Source organism: Ursus arctos, unplaced genomic scaffold (assembly GCF_023065955.2).
Source record: "Ursus arctos isolate Adak ecotype North America unplaced genomic scaffold, UrsArc2.0 scaffold_21, whole genome shotgun sequence".
NCBI lineage: Eukaryota > Metazoa > Chordata > Mammalia > Carnivora > Ursidae > Ursus > Ursus arctos.
In genome coordinates this window covers 8,309,807-8,323,390 of record NW_026622886.1, presented here as the reverse complement: position 1 = coordinate 8,323,390, position 13,584 = coordinate 8,309,807, and the positions used below count along the sequence as shown (strand labels likewise).

Here is a 13,584-nt window from a genome sequence, read left to right as displayed (position 1 = left end):
GGCCTTGACACCGTCAGGATGGAAACCTGGAGCCACTGGGCGCCACCAGATGAGCGCGTTGGTCCGAATGAAGCCAACGCAAGAGAAAGTGAACTGAGGTGTGTGGGGATGAGCCCTGAACTCCTACCTAGAGCTGCACTTCTGGCATTTTCATTGCCACAAGCCAACCAACACCCCTTTTGTCCCTGACCAATGAGATTTCTGTTCTGATGCTTGCAACAGACACAGAGTCTGTGAAGGGAAGGGCTGGATGTTTTCATCTTGGCCCCTTTGGTGCTTGGCACATGTGGTAGGCACGCAGTGAATGTTCACTAGCAGATCTTTCTGACCCCAAAGCCCATACTCTATCCACTCTCACTGCATGCCTGCACGTAGAGGTCACGGGGCCTGCAGGAAAGAATGTGTGTGCGCTGCTGGCCCCGGGAGCAGGTGACTGGCCCTTCTTCAGGTGAAGAGAGCTAGCTTCAGTGCTTAAAGGCAGAAGACCTGAGGGACCTTCAGCCAAAGTGCACATACCACATTCATGACTCAGTGGAAATAACCTCTCTGTCCTGACACTGAGCTGAAAAAATAAGCACGAGAGAGGAACGGACATTCCAGGAGCCCTGGTGTCCTAATAAGGATACTTTTGTGTACCTGTCAGATCAGGTGAGGACTCCCTGTTCTCTCTGCAGTAGCTGGGCAGGGCTGGAAAGACCCCTCGACTTGGAGTTAAGACATCAGTGATCTACTGTCAGCTTTGTCATTGATCAGCTCCATGACCCTGGACAAGTCACTTTCCCTCTCCGAACTTGCTTCTGCCATCTGTAAAGTGGGATTATAATAACATCTAACCTGCAGGGAGTTGGGCAATAAACGGTTGCCGTGTCTAGGAAAGTGCTCTGTGGGTGGTGAGGCCCTGGCACGGGGGTGAGGCGGCACTGTTTACAGGCCTCTTGTTGTATCCGTCCCCTACCTCCTACTGGGGCTGCTCCACGCCCTATTACACCTCTTCTGTCTCTTACCTCTCCGTCATGGCCACCTGCTCCAGCATGGCAGAGCCTGTGTTGGCCTTCCAGTTTCCAGAGATGGAGGTTCTCCTGTATCAGAAAAATAACACCGACGGCATTAGGACTGCTGTCACTGCTCTGTTTTCCTTCTTTGCTTTGGCTGTTAGGAGGCTCCAATTCAAATATCTGGCTCACATTCTGGCATGTATCGTTAGAGACACATCTTGCCCCCAGCTTTATTTGCCTGTTTTTATTTTCCTTTATGCTGATTGTCTTATTTACTTGTTGGATCTTATGTATCTTTTTCTAGGCCACCTTTGAAATCCAAAGATTATTGTTTTTTTCATTAAAAATTTTTTTAATTTAAAATTTTATGTAAATTTTTAATATTTAATTCAAATTCAATCAGCCAACATATAGTATATCATTAGTTTCAGGTGTAGAGTTCAGTGATTCATCAGTTGCATATAATAGCCAGTGCTCATCACATCATGTGCCCTCCTTAATGCTTGTCAACTAGTTACCCCATCCCCGCACCCACCTCCCCTCCAGCAACCGTCAGTTTGTTTCCTAGAGTTAAGAGTCTCTTATAGTTTTGTCTCCCTCTCTGATTTCTTTCCATTCCATTTTCCCTCCCCTATGATCCTCTGCGCTGTTTCTTATATTTCACATATGAGCGAAACCATATGATAATTCTTTCTCTGATTGACTTATGTCGCTCAGCATAATACCCTCCAGTTCCATCCATGTTGATGTAAATGGTAGGTATTCATCCTTTCCGATGGCTGAGTAGTATTCCATTGTGTATTTAGATCACATCTTCTTTATCCATTCATCTGTCGTTGGACATCATGGCTCCTTCCACAGTTTGGCTATTGTGGACACTGCTGCTATAAACATGGGGGTGCAGGTGCCTCTAAAGATTAAATTAAAAGAAATCTACACCATCAGATGAAATCCCCCAAACCTTGGCCTCTTGTTTTTGAAAAGGAGAACTAGGGCAGTAGAGCCACTAGTGATTCTGGAATTTCTCGAGGGCTCCAAAATGTAGGAAAAATGATCCATGGAGAGAAGTGGTCACTTTTTCATGGTGAAGGGCAGGAGGCACTTCTGGCCTCGACACCCTCTCTGTTCATTTGCCTTTTCTGCTCCAGCAGCACCAACCTCCTTTGCAGTGCTCCAGTGCCATGGCTTTCTCCTAGGTTGAGGCTTCCCTTTGCCTGATCCAGTCTTTGTCCCCATCTTTGCCTCCCTAAGGACCACTCATCCTTCACTTTTCATATGAGATGTGACTTGCCAATAGCACCCCCACAACAAGAGTAGACACCCCTAAACCAATGTTTAGTCATGCTAATCTCACTTGGAATGACTGCTTTAGTGTCCAGTCTTTCCCAAGGGCAGGTGACATGTCTGACTCATCCCCTATCCCCCCAGTGTCCAGTGGGACCTGGCATGTAGAAGGTACCCAGTAACTAACTCCTGGGTAAGGGGCTGTGTATATTGGGGAAGAATCAAGACAAATGATCTCTGGTGGCATATCTGGACTCAGCAAATACTGAATGAGTGTAAGCAAAATGGCAGAGGTAAAGCTTTTTGTTTTATGGCCAAGGGAAGGCTTGTGGTTGAGATTAAAGGGTGAAGTGGGAGGAGGAATTGCTACACAAATATACCCTTCTGAAACAGAAAAGAACATGTATCCAAAGAAAACAGATGCTGAGAATTGCTGATGAGCAACAGGGGTTAGAATTGTCAAGGGGTGTAGTGACATTGATAAGTGCTATGTGCGTTCAGTTCAGCCCAACTCAATTCAGTTCAATTCGGCAAACACTCACTGGGCCACTCTATGTCCTGGGTACTAGGCTTGTTTCGGTGTGCAGAGATGACCTCGTCCTAAGGTTGCTCACGACCTGGAAGGGTGGACCAGTTTAAAACCAAAGTAGAGGCATGATAAGTTTAGCAGCATACTTGAGTAGTGAAGAGCAAGGAAAGCAGAGGAGAAACCAGAGTCATTCAACGTGACCCCAGGTAACCACTGAATGTGCCTTGGAGGGTGGTAGGGTTGGTATAGTGGGATCTGCACGGTGGCAAGAGAAGGGAAGAACTGACTTGAGTCAGACAGATGTAAGGTTCAATCTTGGTTCCAGCATTTTCTGGCTGTATAACCATGGACACCATCTCAGAGTCTTTATTTTTTTCATTGGTAAAATGGGAATGATCTCCATCCTTATATATTACATAGACTAAAGGAAATATTCCCATAAAAGTCTTAGTCCAATGGGCACTGCCATTATTTGTCAGTCAGTGGAGACAAGAAAAGAAGGCATTGCATTGCCAGAAGCAGCAGGAACACAAGCCAGATTGCTCTCCTGCCAAGAAAATAATAATGGTGTGAGTTGCTGTTCAATGGGTGCTTTCTCTGTCTGAGACATGGGTCTAAGGGCTCTATACACATGGCTCATTCGGGTTCACAGAACCTAATGAGACAGATATTACCATTATTATTATCATTCCCTCTGAGTAGCAAAAGCTACCAATCCATATCTGAGAAACTCCATGCTCTTAATCACGACTCTCCATGGCAGAGCCCGTCGCAGGCTTGGGGGAAAGAGTCACTTGGCCCGAATGTGATGCAGCTGCTGGAATGGAGGATAGAATGTAGACTGTGATAGAGGAGTCGACCTATATTGCAAATGTATGATGTTGACTTCCTTGCTGAAGAGGGTGGGGGTGAGTGGTAAGGTACGGACCCAAGTAACCTTGGACGAGAGTGGAGGCTGTCAGACTAACTATAAGGGGAGCTGTACCTGAGCACTGCACTGCAGTGGGTAAAGCTCTTTCCCATGGGGCTCCAAGTTCATGGTTCTGCAGCTGGACTGGGACTGAACAAATAAGTAAATGGATGGCGGCTGGTAGGAGCCAGGATTTTCCCTGTTGGAGTGGGAAGTTATAGATAAGCAATCTGGGAAGGCTGAAATGAATCATGTGGTACTAGAGGGAAGTCGGAGACGTCACTATGAACCTTCTCTAGCTCTAGAGAGAGCTGGATATATATAGAAATAATTACAGTTACGTGTGCACACATGGGTTAAGGTACACCCATGTATTTCCTAGCTCCATCTGCTGAGAGGCCTGAGTAACAATGACACCCCAATAGAAACAAGCACAGAGGAATGAGTGTAGGGCAGGAAGTGGGCCAGAAAGGAGGTTGAATGGTCGGGAGGCGGAGAGGATGCTCTACATTGAGGTCTGACACGAACCCGCCTCCCTCGGACAGGGGCCAACCCAGGGTCCAGGAAAAGCCATAACTAATGACAAACTGGAGCTGCCAGGGCACAAAGGCTTAGCATAAAGAATGCGGCAATGAGCTAATCTTCAAGAAGAGAAACTGGGACAAGGTGTCGTCAAATGTCAAGTGGAAACACGAACAATGAGGAGAGGAGGGAAATGATATCATGACGGATGGTGGAGACCTCAGGAATGCACTGGACTGCTGCACTGGAATGTTCCCCAACTCAGAGGGGGCAGGGAAGAGCCGATCTTATCACCCTGAGGGCATCTGAAAGCAGTGACAGATCTGGGCTGGCTCATGGGTGGAAGAGAGCAATTGGCAAGACATGGCAGAAGTCTTCCTTGAGAACTGGCTCTATCCCTTTCCTGGGAATCTTTCCTTAGAGGTCAACTGCCTGTCTCTTCTCCAGCTCCCCAGGCAATTGCAGAGTGGAGTAGTTGCAGTGAAAACTGTGGGGCCTACAAAGCCTAAAATGCCCATCTGGTCCTTTATGGAAAAAGTCTGCTGAGCCCCAGTTTAGGCAATCCAGGTAGTGCATAAGCAACCCGAGATAATGCACAAATGGGTGTGTCTGGCTGTGGTCGATAAAACTTTATTTACAGAAACAGGTGGCAGCTGGATTGAGCCTATGGGTGGTGGTTTGCTGATCCTGACCTACAGCGCAAGCTCCACTGCGCATAAGGAACAGACAGAGATTTACAACTGTCCAAGCCAGCCATGGCAGCCCTCGGATAGGGAGGTGTGCGCATGGCCAGGGTTCCAGGAATGTTTGGCAGCCAGGCACTGGTTAGCTCTCTGGAGTCTTTTTGTTTCAAGGGGAACCAATAACAACATTCCAAAGTGAGACACAGAGAGGCCTTGGAGCAGATAAGACCTCCCACCTTTTCAAGAAGTCCCGTTCTCATGACTGAAGCAGCTCAAGTGTGAGTCACCCTCTGCCAGAACCAGCCCTGGGCTGAATGAGGGTTGAATTTTCTGGTATTCATTCCTCGACCCTTTGTCACAGTACCTCTATTCCCACTGGGGGCTGACCCCACCCATATTCATATCATCTTGGTGGAACTCTCCATACTGGTCTTCTGCCCTTCTCTAACCAGTAAGCCTGTGATCCAAGTTGGATCAATCAGGAGTTTCCACGGAATCACAACCTTGAGTTAAGCACCGAAGATGACTCAGGCAGATTCATTTTCCAATGGGGGTGCCATGAAGATTGTCTGTTGTCTGGTCACCCAGATTCCTGCAGCTGCCTTGGATCCTAATAGTTCTGAAATTGACAGTTGAGTGGTTTGTTTTTAGGGTTTCTGATCCTTCATGGCTTTCTAATAAATTCTCTTTTGCAAACTCCATCAAAGCAGTCAGATGTGGTTTCGGTTGCTTGCAGCCGGAGAAATCTGATGTCATCTCCTAATTGGTCTTACTAGTTCCAGAGAAACCCCTTTGCAGCCCATGGCCCCAGAGCCAGCTTTTTATAAATGCAGGTCAGATCATGCCACTTCTCTGCTCCAAAGAGAACAGAACAGAACCCCAAACCCACAGCAAAGCATTCAACGTCCTCCTTGATTTGTCCCCCTAGTTTCTCTTTCAGTCTGGTCTTCTGCGGTATACATCTCATACATACTTGAAGTCCCCCCAAACATGCCAAGTATCTTTCTTCCTCTGGGAGAAGCAGCTCTCTTTGGGTAGACAGATTTCTATCCTGGGATAAGCTGTGAGAAAGCATCAGCACTTAGCTGTACTGACCAGAGAAGAAGGGCAGTCAGCGGACATAAAGGGAGAATGATGAGGTGCTGAAGGGTCTCTGCCCTGGGGTGGAGGACACAGGGCTGGACCTACATCTCTAATCGTTGTTCCTCCTACACTCTCCTCCCAGCCTGCCTCCCAGCAACCCAGCCCCTGCCCAGGGACTCACATGTAAGCCTTGTAGTTGGATCCAATTTTCTGGATGCGGATGTCGTACTTGGAGTCAATGAAGGCCTCAGTGGTGGCATAGGTTTTGGCCATAGCCACCATGCTGGTGATGTCCTGGTAGTCATGCTGGTTTTCTACTTTGATCTGTGGGGAGGATCATGGGGTGAGTGCCAGCCAGCCAGCCAGCGTTCACAGAGCACCTACCCAATGCCAGGACCCAGTGTTCTATATATATAGTGACCTTTAGAAAGTCACCTGCCTAGCAGGGGAGACAGACACAGGAAACAAGTCATTCCACTGCATACCTGTAGATGAGGACAGGAACATTCCATTGGGGTTGTCAAGAGAACCTTTATAGAACAGGTGAGCTCCGAACAGCGTTAAGAAGAATAAGGACAATTTTCAGCAGGGGCGTTTCTCTGGAGGATGGTGGGATGGGCAAAGCAGAGGCCAGAGGCGCCACATGGGGACAGGGAGTGCGCAAGTGATTCAGACTGGCCGATGAGGCTGGAGGATGAGGGATGGTTGAAGTGGGTTGTCAGGGAACAGACCTCGGGGGACCTCAATCTCTTTGGTAAGAGGTTAGAATGTTAGGGTGAAGGGTCTGGAAAACCACTGGAAGAAGTGGAGGAGTTTAAACAAGAAAGTAGCCGAATTTGTATTTTAGAAAAATCCCTCGTGCACTGGGTGTTACATGCAACTAATGAATCATTGAACACTACATCAAAAACTAATGATGTATTATATGTTGGCAAATTGAATTTTAAAAAAATCCCTCAAGTAGTTGGATGGCTGGTTGGATGGTGGGTTGTATGCCAGGTTGAATGTGACATAGGGTAGAGACCAGTTGGAAAAAAGGGAGTGTGTGTATATGTGTGTGTATGTATATGTTGGGTGTGTGCATGTGGGTTGTATATATGTGAGTTTGTGGGGGGACATGTGTGTGGTGGGGAGTGCATGTGTGTGTCATATGTGTGTCATATGTTACATGCGTCATGTATTTTATGTGGTGCTTGTGTGTGCAGGCAGTGTGTGTGTGCACGCGCACATGTGCATACACACTGGGCAAGGCTGGTTGTGCTCCACCCAAGGCCTGGGGGAGAAACTCACACTGCTTACTGGGCCGAGGCCAGGAACATGAAGCAGTGCCTTGAGGTCAAGGAGAGGTCCCAGGAAAACTTCCAAGGCCAAATGCAGGGGCCAAGGCCAAGGCTCTGTGACCATGATCTCAAGACAGAACACAAGCTGACTGCCACTGGCTGTGGCCAGCTGGGAGTCCTGCTCCCTCCCCTGTCACCCTCACCTGGACAGCGGAGGGGTCTGATATTGGGCCAGAGGTGCGCAGAGCCCAGATCCCCTGGGGTGGGGTTGGGCAGGTGCTGAGCCTCTCGTGTGGGAGGCTGTCGGGTCCTACAATCTCTCCTAGCCCTCTCCGGTCTCCCTCGGAGCCTCACCAGTGCCCTGAACACTCCATCCCTGCAGGATGATGTGCACCCACAACTCACAACTCACAAAGAAGCTTCAGAACTCTCTCATGGGACACAAAACAGGATTGCAATGTGGGCAGTGTGGGCATTATTATGGTCATTTAACAGGTGCAGAAACATATTTCTTGCCCTGTCCAAGGCCATATGGCAGCTAAGCACAGAGCTGGGAAGGAAGCTCTGGACTCCAAGAGCACAGCTGTTCTCCAAACCATCTTCAGGGTATCTACAAGTGCATGCCTGCTGTTCCACCCGAACAGATGGGAAACAATGATGGGGAGCGAGGCTTGGCACACCTTCTCTCTTCTTGGCTCTCTCAGAGTCCCAGCCTCTCAGGGATGATGCTGAGTTCCACTTTGCAGAGAAAATAAAAGTGACCAAGCAAGAGTTCCCTATTTGCCATCCCTTTCCAAGCTTACCAGCTTTCCCACTTCATCTTCCAGGTGGCAGCGTGCCAGCTCCCACTCATGGCCGAACCTGCCCTTTGTTCTAGGTCTTCTGAGACTGACTGCTCACTGCCCCCTCGTCCTTCAGTAATAGGACCCTTAAGTTTTATCTGGGCATCTAGTCTCTCAGCTAAAGATTGCTTTGTCCCAGTCTCCCTCCTAGGTAGATGTGGCCAAGTCTCAGAATCTGGTCAATGAACACAGGAGTGGATGTGCTATGAGCAACCTCTGGATGGTCATCTTGATGACAAAGGGAATCTTCCCGGTCTCTTTTCCCTCTGCCACCTGGCTGGGATCTCGGACCCCAGGACGGAAACCACATGTTGAGGAGGGCTGTAGTAGTAAGGTGGATGGAACCTGATTCCCAACACCATGGAGTTCCCAATCCGCCCTCAACTGTGCATGTTCAGACTTTCACGTGAGAAAGAAGGAAACTTTAATCTTGTTTAAGTCACTCTTATTTATGGTCTTTGTTAAAGCAGTCAAACTATATTTCTGCCTCGTATTTTTTGTATTTTGCTCTCTGTTGATTCTTTATCCTTTGGGTCAACATGATCATGGGTCCTCCATTCTCCTCAAATTGTTCCTGCTTTTCAATACTCCAGGTACTCCCTGCTCTCTGTCTCTACCTCCTCATTTTCCACTCACCCCTAAACCCACTGTCTTCGAATGTCACTCCCCACCACTCCACTGAAACCGATTTGGCGAAAGTGACCTGTCACCTCCTCACTGGCAAATCTGATAGCGTTCTTTTGATTGGCATCCTGTTTGGCATTCCATGACATCTGAAATTGCTGAGATTTTTGAAACTTGGTTTCTACGCCACTACTCTCTTCTGGTTCTCTTTTTTCCTGCCAACTTCTTCACTTTATTGCCTCCCATTCCTCCAACTTCCCCTCTAATGATCAGAGTGTTTCATCTTCAGCCAACATTTGGGGTCCGGTGGAGAGAGTTAGAGTTCCCAAAATGAAAGAATGGGTGGTGGTGTGGGGGAAGCTAGTAGGGACAGCTTGTCTAATTCAGTTTTATCCCTGGGTGGCTCTGGAAAGGACCAGAACATCTTCTGCACCTCAGTTTCTTAGCACAGCATACATAGCAGGATGACTTGGACACTTCCGGCTGTCCGCAACATCCGTTCTCTTCCACAGTCATGAAGCACCCTGATCTGGGGGCACATGACCTCCCACAGAATAAATATCATATTTCCCCATCTCTCTGGCACCTGTATGCCCATGTGACCATGTTTTCTGCTTCTGCGAGCAGAAGTGGAGTCTGAACTTCCAGGCCTACTATTAAAGGGAAGGGGAGGGCTTTTGTGCTTCCTGCTAGCTGGAGTGTGGACCATCTTTGACCTTGTGGCTGAAGAGCAACACCCCAGGAATGCATGCTCAACAAGATGGAAGGAGCTTGGGTCCTTAAAACCAAGGAAGTTCTGTGAGAGCCCTGGGCTGCTTTCGCCCAGACCACTGCATGTGAGAGAAGTCCCGACTTATTTAAGCCACCTTAGGTCTTTTGTTACACAGCTGGACTTTGTCCCAGTTATTATAGGAGCCCTAAGTAAGTGTTGTTGAATGTACCATGCATGCATTCATCTCATCACAGGATAGACAAAAGAGAGCAAAAAGAGACAGTGTAGACATAGAGGTTTAATGAGTTAATTAATCAGTGGTCAGCCCAACCTCTCCTTGTGCACCTTTTCTGGGTGGTTTGGGGTGGGGGTGCTCATCCTGCCCTCTCCAGGAGTGAGGATATAATCCCGGTTTTTTGTATATGGACTCTTCTAAAACCCCAGGACAAGCCCTGGACTATGTCCCTGGCAACTTTAAGGTCTTTTCCTTACAGAGGGCCTTCCAATTGTGCACATTTGGGTTCCGTAGAGCTCAGCTCCAGCCCTGGCTCCACCGCTGTCTTCCTCCCATTAGACAGTCAGCTTCTCGGGGTTAGATAATGCGTCTCCCCCGCAAGTCGTAACACAGGTGCCTGGCACAGAGGCGCCCAACAAGTTTGCTGGATTGAATTTAAGAAGACTGGATAAAAATCCACTCGTAACTTGGGAGGGGGCAGGGGAATGGGAGGAATTTGGGAAAAGGCAAAGAAAATGTGTCTCTGGAAAACTTGTCTTTTACAAGGTGAATTTTTCTGTAACTGCTTGGGCTAGATTATGCACTCTCAGAGGTTTATCTTCCTATCGTGAGAACCCGATCAAGTCAGGCATTGCGGAGAAGCGGGCAGGGGCCTGGGGCGGGGTGTGGTGGGTGCTGGAGGGGACTCTGGCATGGTCCTTAGGCAAAAGGATAGGCGGAGTCAGAGGGCGCCGAGGCTGGGCAGCCACAGGGATGAAGTGGCTGCTGGCCCAGGGAGGGAGTCTTGGCACTCCGCTTTATGTACTAGCTGGAAACCCCTCCAAATGTTCACAGAGACAAGCTGAAAACAGGAAGCCCTAAATGAGCTGTGATTCAAGATTACCCATTTGCTGCTCTGGGGACCTGCAATGGAGTCATTATGGACTCCCTGACTCCGAAGCCTCACTTCCACGTCCCTGCCTCCCTCTCCCCTCCTCTCCCTTCCCTGTTTCTTCTCTTCTTTTTTCCCTCTTTCTCTGTCTTCCTTGTCTTCTCTCCCTCTCCCCTACACTGCTCTACTCGGCTCTTGTGTGTTTGTGTGCATGCGTGTGCTTCATCCTGAGGGTGAGCAAGGTGGGAGCATGGAGACAGAGAGGGCAGAAAGGGAGAGAAGCGGGAGAGAGGGGTCAGGGTACAGTTCTGAATCTCCTTGATGGGGTTCACCTCAGAGGTCTCCTATTCCAGCCTGAGATGGGAGAGTCATCTGCTCCATCTTTGGTAGATTGTCTGCATTTGCTTGAACACCTCCGAGAACAGGGGGCTCACTACTGGGCAAGGAAGTTAACTGCCCTTTGGGAAACTTGTTCTGCTGTATATTACACTCAGAGTGAATGAATGGTCCCAGTTACCGATCACTCAAGGGAATTCTCTGCCCTCAGCCTTGTGTCTGCTCTTCACGAACTCGAGGAGAGCCAGCCAGGTATACCTAAGTCACTCTGTTCTTTAACCCCACCCTAGCATGAGCAGGTTCCAGACCCTTTACTACCTTGAAATGCATATGACAATCTCCTAAACTACGTGGTGCCAGGAATCACACCCGGCTCCAGATGTGGGTTTACCAGCCGAGATTGGAGAAGACTGTCGCCTCCCTCTACATGGACTACATCTGGCAGACTCCTGCTTCAGAGCCTTTGCACTCACTGTTCCTTGCTTGCAAGGCCCACACCCTCACGTCATTGAGGTCTCTGCTCAGAGTGGTCTTCCCTGATCCCCAGATGTGCCAGACTCTTCCGACCCGGCACTCCTCACCCAACGTACCCCACTTAATTTTTCTCCATGGCAATTCCCCCACCCCCACTTCACACCATTATCATCTCTCTTCCCTACCACTCTACTAGAACGGAGGCTCTGCAAGACCACTGCTGGATTTCAAGCACCGATAACAGCACTCAAGGAGCAACAAGGACCCAAAAGATTTGGTTAATGATTGAATAAATATATCTAAGTGTTGCCAGGTATGTACCGAGTGCTCATTATACCCAGATAATTACTGACTGTTTTTCCAGATACTATGCTGGAGGCCGGGGATGCAATAGGGAAAAAGAGATTTATGATTTTAATCCAAATGGAGCTTTGAGCCTATTCATTACTTGCTCCTATTAATGTGGCTTAATACAATGGTAGTTTTTCTAAGATCCATATGGAGCTTGTTCTAAGCTAATGCCTCTAGGTCATTTTGAAACACAAGATCCTGACAATTCACATCTCTCCGAGCGTGACCTTGAGTGCATTCAGTCCCAGAGCAGGACTTTACACTTCCCCCTGTTAATGTTAAATGTTAAATGTTAAAGCTCTCATGTTTTCATCTGTCCCTTCATCTTCCAATATTGACTCTGTCATCTAACCTGTTAACTACCCCTATCAGCTCTGTACCAATCATGATTTTGGTGCCCCCTTCCCATACTTAATTCCAGCTGTTTGACCCGATTTAAGTCACTTCTCTGGGTTTTAGTTTCCTTATCTGTTACATGAGATAACAACTGCCGTGTAGGATTATTATGATTCTTAAAAAATATTTTATTTATTGATTTATTTACTTATTTATTTTAGAGAGAGGGAGAGAGAGCATGTGTACAAGTGAGTGGGGGGGAGGGGCAAGGTAGAGGGAAAGAGAGAATCTCAAGCAGACTCCCCGCTGAGCATGGAGCCTGACCGTGGGGCTCAATCTCAGGACCCTGAGATCATGACCTGAGCCGAAATCAAGAGTTGGGTGCTTAATCAACTGAGCCACCCAGGTGCCATGATTATTATGATTTTTAAATGAAATTATAATGAATGTCAAAGGACCTACTTAGCATGGTGTCTGGCACCTAGTAGATACTCAGTGAAAGTTGGTTCTCTTTAATTAAATAATTGTGATTTTTTGTTGACATTGAACCATCAATAAACACTTTTTATACAGTTATTTACTTAATTATTCATCTAGCTACAATATCTACCTCCTGTATAATCACCCAAATTGATGAGGAAAGTTCTTTTTAGATCAACTGCAACTAATTAATGCAGAAGGAGTAAGAGAACTAGGACATCATCCTCCTGCAATGATCTCCCTAGTGCAATAATGGATCTAGGCAACAGTGATGAATGTAAGACCCGTGGGAAAGGCTAGTGGGGAACTTCCGAATGTGTGGGTCAGGCAGACAACACCTGAACTCACAGATCAGTCTTAAATCTCAAAAGACAGTCAGACATGACTGTGTCTACAGATGTGCAAGGGAAGCACCCACTACCAACTGGAAATTATTCTTGCCAAAACCCAGAACCTGAATCACGTCAAGTCTCTATATTCAACCACCAGTTTATAGGACGTACAGGCAATAAGAGAACACCATGGATCTGTAATCAGGCAAATTCAGGCTGTAGAAAATTCTACAGGGAAATGACCTTTCCCCCCTTCTAACAAATAAGTGACAAACCAACCAACCACAGGAAAAGGAACTGTTATAGATCAAAAGAGACTCATGTCATACCACACTCACGTCAGGTGTGAAGGCCTTTGTTTGGATACAAAGAGAATAAACCAATTAACAGGAGACTATTGAACACTGACTATGTATTAGATGATATTAAAGAATTATTATTAATTTTTTTGTATCATAATGGTATTTGTTTATGTTAAAGGAAAGAAAAGGAGTCCTTATGTATTACAAATACATACTGAAATATTTATAGGTGAAATTATGTGATATCTGAGATTTGCTTTAAAATAATCTGGGGATCCAGAGACAGAAAGTAGATGAGAGGTTGCCAGGAGCTTAGGTGAAAGGAGAATGGGGAATGACTTCTGCTGGGTAGAGGGTGGAAAACATATCTTGGAATTATGTAATGGTGATGGCTTCACCTTGT

General features: G+C 47.3%; 1 protein-coding gene across 1 annotated transcript in view; it reads right to left on the bottom strand.

Moving 5' to 3' along the window:
• The window catches only part of SYN3 (synapsin III), a 452,237-nt gene that overhangs the window by 24,610 nt on the left and 414,043 nt on the right, over positions 1-13,584 (bottom strand). The window contains exons 8-9 of the mRNA XM_044384458.3: positions 6,188-6,330; positions 1,005-1,079 (exon numbers count right to left, since the gene is read on the bottom strand). Of these exons, the coding sequence (XP_044240393.1) occupies positions 1,005-1,079; positions 6,188-6,330 (218 nt within the window). The remainder of the gene's footprint in view (positions 1-1,004; positions 1,080-6,187; positions 6,331-13,584) is intronic.